At 37.2% G+C, this 19,579-nt stretch overlaps 1 protein-coding gene across 3 annotated transcripts in view; it reads left to right on the plus strand.

Moving 5' to 3' along the window:
* DTNBP1 (dystrobrevin binding protein 1) overlaps positions 1-19,579 on the plus strand; it is a 61,064-nt gene that overhangs the window by 20,118 nt on the left and 21,367 nt on the right. For 2 of the 3 annotated variants that reach the window (XR_009818579.1, XM_061994458.1), the window contains exons 7-8: positions 3,744-3,766; positions 8,138-8,194. Coding sequence is in view for 2 of the 3 variants with exons in the window: in XM_061994458.1 (XP_061850442.1) it covers positions 3,744-3,766; positions 8,138-8,194 (80 nt within the window). In the remaining variant the exon portion in view is untranslated. The remainder of the gene's footprint in view (positions 1-3,743; positions 3,767-8,137; positions 8,195-19,579) is intronic. The other variant, XM_061994459.1, reaches the window with a different exon arrangement.

Consider the following 19,579-nt stretch of genomic DNA (forward strand, 5'->3'; position numbering starts at 1 on the left):
TGGTTTTGTTCAGTAAAAAGCATTGGCCTGTGGGACTGCAAAGGAGGATGCAGAATTGTAAAGTAAGAGGAATATCTTTGATTTTAAAAGTGATTATGAATTAACCTGTTTTCATCAGCTGCTTTGATTCTTTAAATCTCAAAGTGACAAGAGAAGACAATGCTGGTGGTTCTGTAACACGTGCTTTAGCAGGAGTATCAACCTTAACTAATTACAAATCAAATTGTCATTGACTGGCAGCTGTGTCTCGTCAATTCATAGTGTATTTTTAGGTAAAAAGTGCTGGAACATAGAAAATCATACATGTATGGTCAGTCTAAGATTAAATACTGGATTCAAGTTTATGGTTGGAGTTTATCTTAAAGATTTTTTCTAAGCTAAATGATTTTATGATTCTAAGTATACTTTGGATTTGGCTTTAGGTAAGAGGCCCCCTTTTAATGCCAGATGTGTTTTGCATGAAGTAAAAATATTTTGTTGAGGCTATATGTATGTTTCATTGAAAAGCATAGAAAGGATGGGACTGCTTCTGTCCTCAGCTTTCAGTTCTTTATTACAGTGTATATCTGTGCAGGACACTTTCATGAATTGCCTGACTTTATTTTTATGATCTCTATAAGTACCTACAAATTAGTATTGATAAACTTGTCCAGTTGCTGCAGAGCTGGTGGAAACCCTGTCCTAGGGCCTCTTTGTCCTTCTCTGTCTCCACTATACATTGCTTCAGGAAGATCTAATGTCTGATCTTGAAGCTGCCACATGCTGTGACCCTGTTGTACTCACTGGGAGCCGGGTACTCTGGATGGAAAGCTTTCAGTTGCTTACACTACTTAGACAAATAGGGTAGAGGGGAAGGCTTAGCCTTTTCCTGCAGAAAACGTGTGTGGGGTAATACACTTTTGAGATGAAACAGTTGACAGAGCTTCTCTGCTGAGATGATTCATTGTGTTGCAGTTTTGTCTTCTAAGTGTGAAGTTGTTAGTAAGCCATCCATCAACAGCTGAGCTCTGCTGCAGAGATTTTGTGGGAACTTGATATGAAAAAATGATCTCAAAAGAATTAACAACTTAAAGTAAAAGAAAAACAAATACAAAGATGCAATATATAGCGTCAAAGCTGGTCATTTGATATGGTGAGATAATGAGGCAGCAGTCCTTGCTGCTCGTCCAAGCCTGTTTCCAGTGCAGGTTTTTCCTCCTGTTTGCCTTTGAGCCCCATTTTGAAGATGACTGTTTTCCAAAACTGTTTTCAGTTTAAGCTTTCTCATTTTAATTACTCGAGCTAGTTGCTTTTTCATTTATAAAGTGTCCATGAGTTTCCTTCCCAATCTAAGTTCAATGTATTTATTTCTGCAGATGATTTTTTTGTCTCTAGATTCATAGAGATGATGTAGGAGTTATTTTTTTCCTGGCAGTTTTATCAATAAATACAAAACCACTTGTTTATATACAAAGGAGAGAAGAAATAGAATATTTTGTAATACTTTTTTTTTTCCCAGCACAGCTGTCTGATTTACTGATTTAATCTTAAGCCATCTGTTTTTTCCAGTGTCTTTACAAGTCATAGTCTCATTTCTACTGCAAGTTAGTGTCTGGTTCTTAAAAAAGCTGCTGATGAGCGAGATTTAGGATTATTTAGGATTAAACTTTAAAAACTTCAAGTGTTGATTAATAACTTGATTAAATTTTGAAAAAGATCCTCCATGTTGGTCTTGCAGAGCATATTTACAGCTGTTTTTAGTATATTTCTATAAATGTAGGTTTTGTTGAGAGTATTGTTGAGAAACCACAAGATGTAATCGGTTTGTTCATGTCTGAAATGTGAAGTATTATCATTCTTTGGATCTGAATTGGTATGAGGATACTAAGAAATGCACATCCCTAGATTCCAAATCTGTATTTTTACTGTATGTTACTTGTAGATATTGTAATTTCTTTTTCCAGTGGTATATGATCTGAATGCAAATTTTGTACAATAATAATTTCCAGCTTCCTTAATGAACGACAATTTTATATGTATAATATGTGGATATAGAGAGAGCATCTTAACCCATCAACCCTAAAGATATTGATGGATTTTGAAGAGTATTGCTATTGATTGGTTACTATATTACCATCTTGTTTGCTAATCTGGATGAACACTATGACAGTAATTGTTCTGTCTTCCTTTTTTGGAGACAGGTGGCATAAGACCTCCTGATTTTAGGTGCAAGGAATGTAGGGGTTTTTTTTTTCTTCTTACTTTCACAAGATGTTTCCTCTGTATGGTTTCGTTTCAGTCTGTGGAAAACAAGCATTTCCTGTGATTGTTGTTTTCTCAGCCTGTCTTTATTAAAAAATGAGTGCAACTTGTGCAAGTGTTTTAAGAATTTTTAAATTCAATTTACACAGACTAGGAAAAACGTAATAGGGTATGAACGTGTTGTGAAGTAGCTTTTTTGTCTGGGAAAAAAAAGTAGGGAGAAACTAGCTTGGGAAAGGGATGTAGGAGAAGCAGGAAGGGAAATAGATACTCACAGGAAGTTACAACTAATAGGCTTCTCTACTGTAAATCCCACTATTCCTTATTTCCTGGTAAAGCACCATTCTCTCAAAAACCTCTATTTTTGAAAAGTGGGATGTTCACTGAAAACGTGGAGGTAAATGTATTCTCTTACTTCTTTTAGAATTCTTTTTCCTGCTTAGAAAAGAAATTGTTTGAGGCTTAAAACACTTCTGTCTCCTCTTGATGCAAGAATAAATGCAGCATCTGTTAGGGAGGAGAAGGCATTATTATGGGATAGCAAATGTATTGTGAAACAGTGTATATGATAGGTGCTTCAGTAGTCACTTTACTGAAGTGCTTTAGTCTGTGGATAGTGTGTATGATTATTTCTCTGGACAACTGTTAGTTGGTTATTTTTTACTCTTTTTTTTCTCTTATAATCACTTTTGCTTTCAAGATTGAGGCTGTGACTAGGCAGTGTGCAAGTCAGACTGAAAACATGATTGTTACAAAGGAGCATTTTGTAAGGAGAAGGCCAGCTTATCTCTAAATTCATAATACATCACTTGGCAGTGACTGTAGTATTTTGCAATTTCTTGAAAACAGAGGACATATTTTGCTTAGTTTTATAACTATTACATTCACAATTACATCACTGCTAAAAGTGAAACGTGGCCTGGTGTGAAGGAAGAAAAGATAATATTGCTGCTGACTTCATTTCTAGCTTTCTGGTATGTGAGTGTTGTGGGTTATCTATCACTCTCTGTACTTTAAAGTGTTTTCCTCTAGTGAATTTCACTATATGCTTCCTCTGGCTTTAAAGTGTGTTGTGAATGAGTGAACAGTATTTTTTCTTCTTTAATGTTGCCAAATGGATTTTGAATAATGATGATGAGAATGGGACACTCTTTGTTATTCAAAGTGCTATAAATTGTTAAAGCTCTGCTAAGCAATGGATGTTTTAATACCTAAAGACTTGGGAAGTCTTGGTTATTTGCGCAGCAATGTATCTGGAAATTACATGGCTCAATATAAATATGCAATATGTATGTACATGTTTATAAATAAGTGGTACCCTAATTTCTGAACAGGGTGATAGTGCTTGCTTTAGATTAGCACAAGTAGTAATATTACCCTTATATATGACAATGATAAAATCCTTTTCTTTCATCTTTTAATGAGTCTAAAATATCTCCTGTATTTCTACATGGATTATTTCTAATGTATTTGTCTTACATTTTTGCTTTTTTTCCCAACAGGAAGGAACTTGAGACATTCAAAGGTAAATTCTCTTTTTATTTTTCTGCTTGGATGTTTGCAAGAGTAACAATAATTCTTGTATTATGTGAAACTAGTAAGGAATTGTTTCAGTTCTACTTTTAATAATGCTAATTTTATGTTGGCCCAGCAATCTGTTTACTTTTCAGTTTACCTGTTCTTGCTACTGGTTTCTTTGGAAGAGGCATAAGTGTGGGAAGAACACAGATGGTTCTGTTGTCTTAGCTAGGTTTCAGAGATTCTGTATCTAATCTGTGTTCAGTTTTGGAAGTTAAAGACTTTGTCTTCAACTAGTTGATGTCTTTTCTATCATGAATGTGTTTTTGACATGTGTCACAGGCTGTTACTTGTTAGACTTTTGTCTAGCTGTTTCTAGGAAATTTTCACAGTCTCATGTTATGTCAGAGAAACGTAATTCTTGTAGCTCATCTTGTTGGATATACATAATGATATATACAAATATGTGTCCTAAATAATATGCAATGGCTAGAAACTCCGTCACATAGCATTGCTTTGACTGTGGTGCATATTTCAATACATCTTAAACTCAGGCTTACTCTAGCTACCAATGGTAATGTTTGATCAGCTTGACAATTGCTATTATCTTTTGCTTTGAATAAGGTTTGACTGTGGCTTTGTGACTAGTCTTTATTTATGAGAAGGAAGTCAAGTACATAGACTTATGTCAATTAACTGTCTCTTGAAATTGAAAGAAGGGATGGAAATTTCTATCAACTGCATTCCTCTTTGCCTTCTCAGTTTATTACTATCTCATCTTTACATAATGCTAAAAAAGGATGAGAATAAAGCTAACATTAAGAGACAAGCAACACAGATTATGTAAAATGTCACTTTATCTGTAGCTTACCCTAACAACCCCTTTTTGATTGATTTGACAGCTTTCAACACAGACTAGCTCAATATAAAAGCAAAGATATTCTATGCTCATTCTGTTCCAAAGCAAGGCAGGTACTCTGTAATACCTGATGCTTGTGAGATAATGAATCCTGAGTTGCTGGGTTTTTCTGTATTGATTTGAGTGTTTTAAGCCAATTTTTGGAAGCCAGGAGGATGATTTCCAAAGTTATTTTTGTCTTGGCTTATTTTTCCAGTAGAGACTGTAACTTCATTTGACAGTTTTGTGCAAAGACAATTATTATCATAGAAGAGAAGGGTGTAAGCTGTGTGTTGACCTTGAAGTTTATACCAAACTAATATTGGTATAAACTGTAAGTAACTAGTTTTGTAGTGGATACAGAGGCATATAAATTTCAAAATAGTAGTTACGAAAGTCTTGTCTTGGGTAGACAAGTCTTGTCTTGATAGTCAGGAGGGTTTTTTGTTTACTACAAAGAGGGAAAACAGCAAACAGATGCCAAGAATAAACCCAAAGTCTTTGCAAGTTTCTTCACTGAAAAGTTCAACTGTAGTCTTTGGTGAATGCAGCCAATATAAATGAGAAAGGAGTAGGATCTCACACTCCTCACAAGGAAAGACGAGGTTAGAGGATACTCTAAGGCTGTTGGATGTTTTTGAACCAACAGATCAAATTTATTCTACAATACTTAAAAGAATCGGCAGAAACCGTGGAAGGCTGGAAAAGCACAGAGTGATAGCCCAACTGATATCGGTGTTTTTTCTTACAATGGACTGATGGACAAGCTTGTACCTGAGGAAAGAGAGAGGTGTAATAGCTAACAAAGTTTCAAGAACAGTCACATCAAGCAAGTCTAAGCAAGTCTAAATTCTTTCTATAAGATGACAATAACATGCTTTAAAATAAACAATAGATACCAAATTTTGACTTTGGCAACAACTTGTATAGCCCTGTCTGATATTTTCCCAGAAAATTGAGGCTAAGCTACTAAAAAGCAGGTGCCTGGCCAACTGGAAATGGAGGAAATGTTTTTATGGTTTCTGATCTGATACTACTCAATTTTTTCTTATTAACGTGGATTGTGAACTTAGAGGTGTTTGTTAGATTGGCTTCAGTCAGTCTTTTTCCAGTCTTTTGGACCTTCATCCAGTTTCTGAGCATCCAGCATATATTTCATCATCTGATTAGATACAAAGAGAGTAAGAACTTCCTGGTCATGAAGGATTTGTGATTACGTAGTGACAGATGTTTTGGTTCTACAGCAGCTTCACCCCAATCTAACCAGTGGCTCCTTCATGCATTTTTCTGTCCTAAGCTACTCCCAAGGCTCACAAAATTTGTGTGGGAAATGATCTGTCTATTGGTTTGGTTTAGTTTTGGTTGATGAAGTGTGCTGAAATAACTCAGTAGTTAGATGGCCATAGAAATCATGGCACAGAGGAAGGAAAAGGCAGCAACTAGGGTAGGCAGCAACTAGGGTAGGCAGCATTTGCATCTTCAAAGTGAATGCTCCTGGTAACATGGTACTTAATGGATTTTAAGGCTGTGGTGAGGAAGTATTAGTACCATTATATACAGCTTTTATAAGGTCTTATCTTGCTTATAACTCTGGTTTACTGTATTTAAGAGAGGTTGATTCCAACTGAAATACATTAAATAGTTGGGCAGATGGTTCTTTCCATTTTTATATAGCAAATATAGACTACATCCTCGACTAATGGATCCTTGCAGAACTATCCAGAGTGAAATGTGTTCATAAATATTCAGTTCATAAACTACCCAGCATAGGGGCTAGGAAACAAGAACCGTTTAAAATGCCTTGACATACGCTTCTTTCATTGCATGTGCAGTTGAAACCATTGTACATTAAATTGTGTTTTAAGGGAAAAGAGCAGAAATACCAGTTTTCATAATAGTAACTTGTTATTTGTGAATTTGAATACCATATGCTGCAACGTATTGGCTTCCAGATTAAGGATGGCAAATGTCTTGCATAAAAATATATTTCATAAATAGTTTTGCATAGAATCTATTTCATAGGGTGAACTTATCTGAATCTGCAGGAACTGAAGTACCCCAAAACCACAGCTTAAATTTGCTAGAAGGGATAAAAAAGAGGGTTATATGCACCTTTTTTCACTGTCCAACGCTAACTTGCATTCACGAGTGCTGAGTTCTCATACCTTCCTCAGGATAGAGAGTAAATTTTACTGGAGTTAAGAAACCAAAAAGAATAGTCTGAGGGTCAAAATAGAACAGCACTGCAAACTTGAATTCAGTGATGAGATTTCAGGCCAAGAGAGTTGGAGCTTTTCAGCTTGGAGAAGAACAGACTCCGGGGATACTGTATAGCCGCTTTCCAGTCCTTAAAGGGGCTGAAAAGAGAGCTGGAGAAGGAATTTTTACAAGGGGCTGTAGTGGAAGGACAAGGGGTAATGGCTTTGAACTAGTGAAGGGGAGATTTAGATTGGATATTAGGAAGAGATTCTACCCTTGTGAGGGTGGTGAGGCACTGGCACGGGTTGCCCAGAGAGGCTGTGGCTGCCCCCATCCCTGAAAGTGTTCAAGGACAGGTTGGATGGGACTTGGAGCAACCTAGTGTGGTGGAAGATGTCCATGCCCATTTCAGGGGAGTTGGGCAAGGTGATCTTTAAGGTTCCTTCCAACCCAAACCATTATATGATACATTTCTATGAACACAGAAAAGCTTGGCAATTTCTCACAATAGTAGAATGTATTTTAGCTGATATTTGCATGTGTATTTGTTTTTAGTCTTTGATGGACTGTACTCTTCCATGGTTTAGAAAGAGCATGTATTGTTTTCATTTTTAAAGCTGAGAAACTATAAATTAGATAGCAAATATATGATTATCTTCTCTGGCTACTTGAAACCTAATGTGATCATGACTACACTGGAATTTGAAATCATTCCACCATCCTTCCTGGCACATGGTACCATTTTGAAATGTTTCTTTAAAGCTTCTGTTTTTACCCTTATTTTACCATTGCTTCTGTTCTGTTGCACCTCAGGACTGTTTAGTAAATATTTACAGAATACTCTTAATATCTTTAAAAGATGAAAGAGTGAAGCAGAGCAGTGAGGTAGATAATGGAAAAAAAAACCTTACAGAAGTAGTAGAATTGCAGAATGGTACTAACATGTGGCTGAGTTCAGTTCAGACTTCATCCAAGTGGGAACTGTATACATGATAGATTTTAAAGTTGCTTCTAAAAGTCTCTTTTTCTTTAAAAACAAACTAAAAAAAGTTTATAATGAAATGTTTTGTTTCTGGAAAGAAAAATAAAGCAATAGAGACCATGTAGAAATCAGCAATGCAGTGCTTTTGGGCAGTGAAAGGTGGCAGAAACTTTGGAGGGGCACATACACACATGACTTTGGCTACTGAGTCGTGCATATTTCTAAGCTTTAACAGGATTAGTTTCATTCAAGCTCAGGGAAACGGGTCATATGACAATTTTCAACACTTTTATTTACAGTACAACAAAATATGTTTTCAGCCCTTGGCATCAGAGATCTCTCCCAAACAAATCCTGGTAAGTTTTAAGAGCTTTCTCGAAATACTCTTTTACTGAGAAGGAAGCTGGGGAAGTAAAGAGACTTTTTTCCTTGTAAGTTAAGTCATTGTGTCCCATTTGATAGGCAGATCTTTTGTCATCCCTCTTCATGCATCTAAGAGGCTTCTGCCAAAGTTTCACTTTTCCAGGCCTTTTATCGATAGCTTGAATATCTTTGTTATATGAACTTCATTTTCTTGACTTTCACTGTTCCCTTTTTCAAGGTCACTCGGTATTTGGAGCAGTCTATTGACTCCATCCCTTTGTTTGCCTTCTTTTTTGAAATCTACTCTCCTCAACGGATAGTGTGTCAAACTGATTTCTTTTTCTTCCAGTCCAGGGATCCTTTGTATCAAGCTGCACTCCTGGGGCTGTCAAAATAAACCACCTTTTCCTAGTCTCTTTGTATTGTCTTCCAGATGCATGGGTAATATGCAGTGGAGATCTTTACAGCTCATGGTTGACAAAGCTCACACCTTCAGTCATGTAGCTGTTCTATAAGTTGTAGTACAGTTTAGAGCACACAACCCTGCATGTTTCTTCTGAGCAGGAGTAGATGATATAGTGGTAGAAAATCATACCAGCCACATGGAGTTGGTTTACTTCAACATTGTCAAACTACCCCAGAGCCTGCCACATTAGGAACATTGCAGGTGTTTCATTACTGGGAAGAAATTTTTGTTGACAAATTGTGTCCATAGCCAAGTTGATTAATAATGAATTCATTAATAATGAGTTAATTAATAATGTTGTATGTTGTGATTTTACATTTCAATGACTCATTTGAATAGGAGAGGGAGGGTGTCTTTGTTTGGGTGCCTTTTCCAAAACATACTGTGGGAGATAGGCAGTGCTTTTGCTATGAGTGTTTCCTGATTGTTTTAGATTTTATTCAGGTGACCATGGTCAAAACATTCAATATTTAAATCTTGTTGCCCAGATATAAAGGCAGACAACTCTTATTTTGATATAACTGAGAAACAATTGCTTAATTCTATTGTAATAAAGCAAAGATGGAGTTAAAATTTCAAAGATATTCAAGTTTCATGGTTTTTCCTTATAGCTATGAACTGAAAACGTTCTGATAGATTTCTAGTTAATGTGTTACCAACTTTGTCCCTGTCCAGGCTATGGGAGGAGAGTCTTGCAATTTTAGATGTCCTGTGTTGTCTGTGGCAAGAATTGACCAGTAACTCCCTCAGATCTCTTGAGAATTGGAAAGATTTGAGATCTTCTAGACAAACCTTGAGTGAAAGGCAAATAAGTTTAGCGACTTAAATCTTCCGTTAAAGCGTAATAGAATAAATCAAATGGAGAGGAACCCAAATGATCAAGTGTCCTTACAGCTGCTATCTTCTTGTGTATTCAGGTTTGCAGTCTCTCACATCTGTTTAACTCTCAGAAGACACTTTTAAAGTATCTAAATTTTAAAGGATCTAAATCCAGCTACTTGTAACTTTTGTCCTCTTTTTTGCCTTCTCTGAAATAGGTATAGACTTCAAGTCTGGCCTTTTAAAAAACACTGAAATAGGAAGATTTCTAAGAAATTCTTTTATATAGAGAGGTTTAAGGAAGGTTCATTCTTGGTCTTTGATTTCAGTCCTTCCCAGTAAATAATTGAATCTTTATACATCAGGGCAGAAATCACCAGCACTGAGATGTAAAAGCTTTCAAATGTACATTTCTGTAGCCCACAGGTGGATGGTGCTGAATGCCACAGATTGGATTGCCTGAGTTATCAGACTTAATGACATACTTTCAGATATTGTTCTGTGTATGAACACACACCTAACAACAGTGGAAGTTTTCAGTTTTCTGTCTTGACCAAGGCTGCATGTGATAGCATTGAACAGTGACTGCTTGCCTCTTGCTGACCCCCTAAATGTGACTGGGTTTTTTCCTATTGGCAACATTATTGAACATTGGGTATGGTTGAAAATTTATCAGCTGCCTTTGACAAGATAGCAAAACATTTGCTGGATTAAAGCCTTATGTCTGAGGTGAAGCAAGCTGAAAGGGGTAATGTGTATGCATTCATTTTGCAGATGTCTGGAAATAAACTTGTTGCCTAATAGGTTAATGCCTACAGGTGTCTTTGGGACAGGCAGTATTTTCAGTACAAGTGATATCATTTACATTTCAATGGAAGAGGGGAAAAAAAAGAGGGGAATTCTAGTGTGTTTAAACTGTAGAAACAAAGTTAACCACTAGTTGATCTTGAATTGCTGCATCAGAATGCTATTTCCAATTGCACTTTGATAAAAAGTGGGCTGCACTGTCAATTGGTTCAGTAATCTGATATGATGGGGAAATTATTTTCCCTCTGACTCTTTTTTATTAGTTTTTAATTGGGGAGGGGAAAACAGGGCTTCCTTGATGGTGACAACACAGGCTCTGGTGGATCTTGGTAAATCATAAAATGGCATCCATTTCTAAGGTGATTGTATGTCTTGAAAATGAGTCTGAATTTTCACAGCTGTAAATATGGAGTAGAGTTTCCAAAGGAAATCTAATGTTTGGAAAGGTATACTAGAGAGATACCAAATTATTCATGGACAAACTAGATAATCGTATTTCCCTGGAACAAATATCATGTTGTGCCCTTGCAACTCAGCTTTTGTTTCTGTCACTTCTTCCACTCCAAACCACTTGTAGTTTAGTGCTTTAAATGCTTTCTTTGCTTTTTGTTTGTCGTGTGTTTTGCCTGTAATGTAACTTTGTATCATTTTTTTCATCCTGTCTGGTGTTGCTTCATAATTTGAGGGAGCTACTTTACTCTCCCAAGAAGCTTTAATGTTGATGTATTTATGTGGCTTCCTCTGTTTCCTTGAGCCCTACTCTTCCTGCATCCTAGTGACCTTTCAGACGTAAGCTATATCAGAACAATTTTGACATCACTGCAGCTAAAATGAAGATGGCTCTTTGATGGGCAGGTGCAGATCCTGTTGGCTGCAGATGAAGTTGGTGCAGTGCTAGAGTCAGCCATGTAGAGGCTGGTTTCTCAAGGTGTGGAGGAGGCCAGGGTAACAATAGGATTCTTTTGTGGCTATTGCCAGGGGGAATAGCTAACTGTGTAGATGATAGGAAAAAAACTGCATGTGAGCTTAAGTCCTATCATACTCAGTTTATATAGAAAGCAAAACATTTAAAGGTGTAATATTTCAACAAGGACAAGTGCAGAGTCCTGCATCTGGGAAGGAACAACCTCATGCACCAGTACAGGCTGGGGGTTGAACTGCTGGAGAGCAGCTCTGCAGAGAGAGACCTGACTGATTAATAAACTAACCATGAGCCAGCAATGTGCCCTCGAAGGCCAATGGCAGCCTGAGGTGCATCAAGAAGAATGTGGCCAGCAGGTCAAGGGAGGTTCTTGTCCCCCTCTACTCTGCCCTGGTGAGGCCTCATCTGGAGTCCTGTGTCCAGTTCTGGGCTCCTCAGCTCAAGAGGGACGGGGAAGTGCTGGAGGGAGTCCAGCTCAGGGCCACCGAGATGATCAGGGGACCGGAACATCTTTCATATGAGGAAAGGCTGCGGGAACTGGGGCTGTTTAGTCTGGAGGAGAATGAGGGGAGATCTTATTAACATTTATAAATATCTAAAGGGTGGGTGTCAGGAGGTTGGGACATCCCTCTTTTCTACAGTAGATAGTAACAGGACAAGGGGTGATGGGATGAAGCTGGAACACAAAAAGTTCCACTTAAACATAAGAAAAAACTATTCACCGTGAGAGTGAGGGAGCCCTGGCACAGGCTGCCCAGGGAGGGGCTGTGGAGGCTCCTTCCTTGGAGGTCTTCAAGACCCGCCTGGACATGTTCCTATGTGACCTGATCTAGGTGAACCTGCTTCTGCAGGGGGGTTGGACCAGATGATCTCTAAAGGTCCCTTCCAACCCCTACCACTCTATGATTCTATTATTCTATGATTTCGTCTACTATGCTTAAATGACTGATGTGGAAAAAATAGAAGCTTATATTGTCTGCAGCTCTAACTTAAATTCATCCTTTAATTACTGAAGTCCAGGCTGAAGGTGGGATTCTCTCACAATTATGATTATTCTTTTAATCTTTCCCATTAGATATTTTGGGTGTTATTTTCACCAGTGAAATAAAACTGAGTTTCTTGTTACTCTTTAACCATGACAAGTCATTTGTTACATAATTGCCTTTTGTGTCCCTACCCTTAATTTTGATATTTGTTATCAGGAAACTTTTCAAAACGCCAGCTTTTTAAGTGAAAGAAATTGTTGTGACTATCCCAGTTTGTAGCATCACTGCACACCCTCCTCAAAGTGAAGAGGCGACGCGTGGCAGCGTTTCCAATTCCGAGCAACGCCTTGCAGGTTTTGAAACGCGAGTGCGCCGTTGTGTAACTGCAGCGTCACCACAACCAAAGATTCTCAGTCATAGGCCGGGTCTGTAATATTTATCTTTTTTTTTTTAACTGCATTGCCATATTTTAAATTTTTGATGAAAATGTAGTCTGGATATGTCATACAAAAACTTCCCTTTTCACAGGAGAAGTCTGCTCCTAATTTGTTTAAGAATCGCATTCAAGATTTGATGCGTGAAGTAAGAATAGTATGTAATCTGGTTTGTGGGGTATCTGAGCTAAACCATGTGAACGAAAAAGACTTTGAGGGGAGAGCCTTATGAGTGGTGCATCATGAAAAATAGGATTTGGAACCTTTCCCTACTATTTTTCCTTGCTTCTAAATCATATTCAAACGCTTCCAGCTCTCTGCCAAATAAACACACGCTGCAACTGCATGTTACCGTCTGATAAGCAGCCGGGAAGGTTTCTCTCTTTCTGGCACCCCTTTATTGAACAGCATGTGGTACCTTCCCAAATACATGCGTGCATTTCTGGCATAGCCCAGCTGCTGGCAGCTTGTGTTCAGGTTCAGGAAAGGCTGCTGAGTTGAAGTATCCATGTGTATGCATCTGTGTGCGAGTGACCCATTGAAAACTGGCAGTTGCGGTATTACTGCTTTGAAAAAGCAGCCTTCTAGCATCGGTCTTTGTTCTACATCAATGAAGATGCACATCAGTGGAGCCGCTTGGTAACTGGAGATTTCACTTGACCAGTACTGTCTGTCTTTTTACTTGCTTATTTCTTACTGCCATGTCATCTCCGGGAGCCACTGAGGATACTCAGAATTCACGTAGGTGGAACTTTATTATCATCTTTATGATTTGGCAGCTCCGTTTGCCAAGCTAATGTAAAATGCAAAATGAAATTGAAGTTAGCTTAATGAATTTCCTCAGTTACCACCATTGCTTGATTTGTAAAGGGTGTTGCTATAAATGAGAGGTTAATTATCCACTAGATTTCGCAAATTTGAAAGAAATAATGACTTAACGTCTGTCTTGTCAGGGCTTTTGTTTATTGCTTTGCTTTTGTCTGTCGCTTTGCATTATTGTCAAGGTAATATTAATCAGAAATAGTAAAAGAATACAGATACCCAGATACCTTGTGAGCTAAAATTGAAGCAGAGTTTTCTAAGGGTGAGGTGATACTGGAGGATGAGGGGAGACAGAGAATTATTATCTGAAGATAAAGTAGGATATAGAAAATTAGAGCAATGAATTCATTAGTATAGGTGCAGTCACACTAATGCTTCATTTTCTCCAGGTAAAGAAAATAATGGATTGCAGAAATGTATATTTTTAAATGAGGCAATTTTTCATTTTCATCAGCATGAGCACTCTGTATCCTACAAACAATGTTCTTACTAATGCAATTAGTAACATTTTTATGCTAATGATGTGCATTAATTGAAATAGAAATAAGGTGTGGATTTCTACTCTGATTCTTTTTATGTTCTTTTATATAACCCCTGGAAGAGATGTCTTTTTGTTACCATTCCTGTGGACGTTTTTCAGTTGGTATCCAGGACCAAAAGATAATTGAACTGTTATGCTAATAACCTGTTGGAGCATACCTTTATCAAGGCTCTACCTACAAGTTGCAATTCTGACCACTAAATTTGATATTCATGTTAAATAACAAGATGAAGTTGAATATTTTAACGGTTCACCTGATATGGGAAAACTCTTTACACTTACATTGATTAGAAATACTTCATTTATCAAAAATAATTGTTTTCCAGAAACCTAGACAGAGCAGTTGACCACCTACTTAAAGGTGGCAAAACTTGCCCACTGTTCTGCTCAATGTGATGTCTCCACTTTGCACTCAAAATTGTCAGTTTTGCAAGCAATATACATACTCCTGGTGTAATCTATTTTCTATCCTTAACTACTTTGTGCATATTGACAGAACTTTTCTTTTTTTTTCTTCTTGTTTCCTGAAGCATGGAAATGAAACATGGTGACTTGAGGGTGCAGCTGTGAATCTTTTTTTTGTCCTTATTTGCAATCATACCCTGGACAGTAGAATAGCTATTTTGTGGCAGAGGGAAGGGGCAAACCTTGACATTCTAGTTCTATAAGGATTAAAGTATGCAGTTGGAGAATATTTCTGAAAAGGGAGTCGGAGCAGTCCTCCAACTACTGCTGGGAACAGGAAGCAGTAAGTAGGAGCTTTGGTACCAACAGTAACATTGGAAAGGTTAGCACCTCTGTGGCTACCAGGATTATTCTAATGGGTTTTTTCAAATCACATTTTCTTCTATAGCTTAGGAGGAGAAAGTAATGCTAAACTAAAATGGCTTGTTATATCTTCTGGCAAACTATTTGCTCACCATCTATGTAGGCTGAGTTAATGAGAAACTAAGAAATACTCATCTGCGTGCTTTTAAATAGATTGCTTCTCTCTAACAGGAACAGATGAAATACTTTTTGGGGTACTGAAAGACCAAATGCTGTAGGCTCTTGCGGCCTGTGGCTGCATCTTGGTGCAAATGAATTCCTCAACAGTTTTATAATGACAGTATTCTTTCTTTTGACACGCTGCTTCTATTTTATTGTATGTTAGAAATGTAAATGCAGACATTTAATCAGTTTGATTTGTAGCTAAGTAAATGCATAGTAATAGATTATATGCTTTTTGTATTTCTCCACATGACACTATTTCTTTCCATAGCAGTACTATAAATATGATACACTTCTGGTCCTTACAATGGTTAGAAATAGTAGAATTGTTTTAAAACCTGCAGTAGATATAATTTATTCCTTCTTTATAGCATGTACTTACATAAATCTCAGTCCCACCTTTCACAGCAGTGTGTTATTAAACTGCTTGTTCTGCTCAGGTTTTAATGAGCCGAATGGAAAGGTGGGATAGCTGAGGTGTGCATGGAAGAATTCTGAATGTTTCTCTGCTCCTGGTCAGTAAATGGAACAAAAACTTGGCTATTCTGGCAAACAGTTCTGTCTGCTTTATTTATGTTATACATGCTGTGTTCAATTGGATCAAGGCATTAGAGCTGAAACAGAATTCTTCAGCATTGTAGCTAGTGTGGTATCCTTCTTGGGATTTATTTATTTTTATGGAGCAGGTGAAATAACATTATTTGTGAAAACAGCATGGAATAATAAAAATGATGGAATACTTAAGTGAGCTGTTTTAAAAATTCATAAAACATTTTTGTATGTATGTAATAGTCCTACACTGCACATTTCCAATAGAGTGAGTTAAGGCTGAAAGAGGTTAAGAGGCAGTTTTGAATAACTGAACACTTTCATTTTTAATCACTTGGATTATTCTGTGCATTAAGGCGAAATGAAAATCTGGTGGAGATGTCACTCAGCCCTTTTTTTTTCCTTTTATGTAGAAGCTAGCTGATGCTATTTTGACGTTTCATAAATGAGACTTGATCAAAATGTAGCTGTCTGTGTGTCTCATTTTAAATCACTCAGAAATGAGGCCATTTATAGAAATAAGTTTCTGGCTTAATTAGATTATTATGTAATCAGTCCAGACCTTGCACACCAACATTCCCATTGGCTCAGGAGGGTTTTAATTTGGACCATAGTCTTAAATCCTTATAGATATCTTATCTCTTCTCTGGTTATCGAACGTTAAAGTGAAAAATCCATGCTTCACAGAGAAGATACAGTGAAAACCACCCAATGTGTTTTCAGTTATCTTGTGCATTCACATGGGTAGGAAAAGGAGCTGGTAGTACTCTATAAGCTCAGGATTTGTGACTCGCCACTGATATGGGAATTGCAGTTTTGCAGACTCAACTGCCCTAAGCTTTAATCACAGGTGTAATGTAATGACTTCTATTTTTTAACGTCTGTTTAACCATACAATGGAATTAGAAGGGTGGGCTTTTTGCCTTTCTTTTAAAGAGCACTAGTTAGCTGTCTGTGTAATAGGTCTCACGTTCAGGATAGCTTCTGCCTCCACAAACCTATGTGGCTGGAGAAAGTCTGTCCATGTTAGGGTTTTGGGTGACATGTATTTTTCCCTTCTTGTGTGTTGGTACATATTTTAGAAGGTTGTGCTGCCAGTCACTTAGTCTCTGGCTCTGATGACACCTGAATGTAAGCCAAGTCCTTGATTTTCAACGCATCTGGGGAACAATAACTGATATGAAAACTTGTGCTAGTTACAGGATAGGAAGAGGTCTGGCAGAGGCATTTCTCTCTCCCTCTCCTGTTGCATCCCTACATAGAGTTCAGGGTACTGTTGTTCCACTGAAGGTTCCTTTTGCACATTAGCGATGGTTCAGTCTAATTGTCTTAAAATTCATGAAGTGAAAATGAATTTGGTGTGTGGAGGAACTGTAGACTAACTCTGCAACAAAAGGGAAAACAGAAAAGGTTTTATCTATCACAGACTAAAGAAAGAATACCATTTAAGTCATATCTCATAAAAATTTGGAAACTTTGAGGATTTCTGAGACAAAAGAAATCCAATTATTTTAGAAAGAGAGTTGTGAAATGCAAAACACTATCTAAAGTATTTTTAATGCATTGTTAGAAGAGTCATGAATGAATTTCAGAAAAGACAATATTCTTACTGTATAGTCCTCTTTGCAGTCCTTGGAAGCTTAAGATCTTGGCTGAGGAGATAATCATAAGAAGACACTTTAATTTTAAGATGCTTTAAAAAGAAATGCCTTTTGAAATGACATTGTGAGTACCGTGGCAATTTTAATGTGTATTCTACTGCTTTTTGAATGAAAGAAATAGTCCAGTATACTTCTGTAAGCAAAGCATTCTGTAAGTATGATTCCTATGCTTAAGATACATGTTATATGTACAACTCTGTAATATTAGCCTTTGAGAAATACTTCCTAGGTCTAATCCAGTTTTAACTTGGACATTCTGTATTTTGTTCAGACAGCAGCACAAGTATGAAGGTTAAATGTTGAGAACAGGGGACTAATAGCAGTAAAACATACAGAAAGGAATAATACTGTAAATTTCTGTCCTCTGGTAGTTAATAACAAGCCAAAAAGTTCTGCAAGTGACAGGTTATTGACTGAAAATGATTTAGGAGGGAAACAATCTCTGTCATCAAGTCACACTTGAGAAATGAACTGTTGAGATTAATTCAACTGTGAACAGGGTAAATTACATCCAGCTATGGATCAATCATGAGATTTCCAGAGGACAGCTGCAAATGAGAGGAGGTGTTAGGGAAATGATTGAGTTGGGAGAAGAAACCTTATTTCACAAGATCCTAAAAGAGCTTGGCTTGCTTGATGAAGGAGGTGACGAGGAGACTTCTGCATGTAACCATGTTGAAGGAATTAACATACAGAAAAAGAAAACTTCATGAAAGGCCAGTGTGTGTTGGGGTGGGATGGCTTGTGGTTATTGTTTTGTGGTAATTAGTGTGCCTCCAGTTAATTGTGTTAAAATGCTCTAGTATTAATTCAGCAAAGAGGCTTTCTTAAATCCTTTAAGCACTGAAAATACCGTCTGCCTATGTTGTGATACTGTCCACTCTTTTTTTTTTGTCTAGCATTGGTTATTTTCTGACTTATCTTAGTCATCAAATTCCTGGGGAGGAAGAACATAGCAATATTGGAGTAACTTCTGCTGAAATCTGTTGGGCAGAAAAGTTTCTTCCATAAGCTGTTGGTTTCTTGGAAACTGCTGCTTTTCTATCTACAGATGGTGAGAATTAATAGCTCTATGGTATAAATTTAGTCATTGATGACTAACCTGATACTTTGTTATGTAAATGTCAATTTTGCCATATTCCATTAATTGGATCCCTGTTCCAGTGATGTTCTTACTCAGCATTCTTACTTTCTATTTTGCTATAGAAGGCAATGTGGCTGCTGACTGCTGGCAAAGGCTACTCTAAAGAGTTCTATGTAAATCTCCAAGATTATATCTAACCATAGACAAATCTGACAAAAATATGGTAAAGCTTTCTGATTTTATTATTGCCTTAACCACATCTCAAGTCCCAAACCCAATTTACATTCCTTCACAAATGACAAAAGCTCCAAATATCACTGACTAACTTTAAAATGCACCGACCTCTAGCTTAGTCTGGTCATTTCTATGCCAAACATCCCCTTTCATATTCTACATGTGGAGGACATGATAAAAGGTAATAAAAATAGATTAGATTTTTCCATTTCCCTTAAAACTTCAATCTAAAAGCAGCTCTGTTAGCTAGGAGTGCATATTTGTCATGGACAAATATACTCTGTTTTCCCCTTTTCTTTTCAATTCTGTGTAGTAAATGAATTTGTTTTTCTTGTTTTTATGTTTTACTAAGCTCTGTGGAAAATGTTAGATAACTTGAGTAAAATTAAGTTTCTGTACAATGTAGCATTTCTTTTAGAAGTGCCTTCCTTTTTGCTTTAAGTTGCTGACTTCCCTCTGCCTTTGTAACTGGAGCGTTAGTGGGCATCAGTGTGATCTCTTATGTCATGACCTAAAAAGAAAATTTAAAGAGCTGCATGCTCTCCCCATTCCAGAGTCTTGGGCAGTTGCCAGAACTTTGCATTAAAGCCCACAAGCAGTGGTACTAGGACAGTTTTTGCCTTAAAAGATAGGTGGAGTTACATGCGGATCACCGAGCCAACGTCTCTAGCAGGACGGAGACAGATTTGCTCTGACAATATAATGCGCTTTGCAAGCTTCTATTTTAGGCATTCTTTGCACTGTGGCCTTTTTAAAAGACTATATTGGACAAGTAGTTTGTTTCTCTTAGGAATCTTGCACTTGAGGAGGCTTCAAGTTCACATTGACGTGTTCAATTCTGCAACTCAAAAAGTGAGTGTACCTGGAGAACTGTTTTTCTTGACTGCTTTTAAAGATAGATTTATTTTATAGTTCAGCTATTTCACATTGTTCTTTTGTGCTATTACCTCTTGGCTAGGCATGATCCAGTCAGCACAGTTAACACCTGAGAAGTGATTTACTGCAGGGATGTTTAGTATTTTTATAAAAATCTTGGAGTGATCTGAAAAATGAGTTTTGCATT

The sequence above is a fragment of the Colius striatus genome, chromosome 4 (assembly GCF_028858725.1).
Source record: "Colius striatus isolate bColStr4 chromosome 4, bColStr4.1.hap1, whole genome shotgun sequence".
Lineage (NCBI taxonomy): Eukaryota > Metazoa > Chordata > Aves > Coliiformes > Coliidae > Colius > Colius striatus.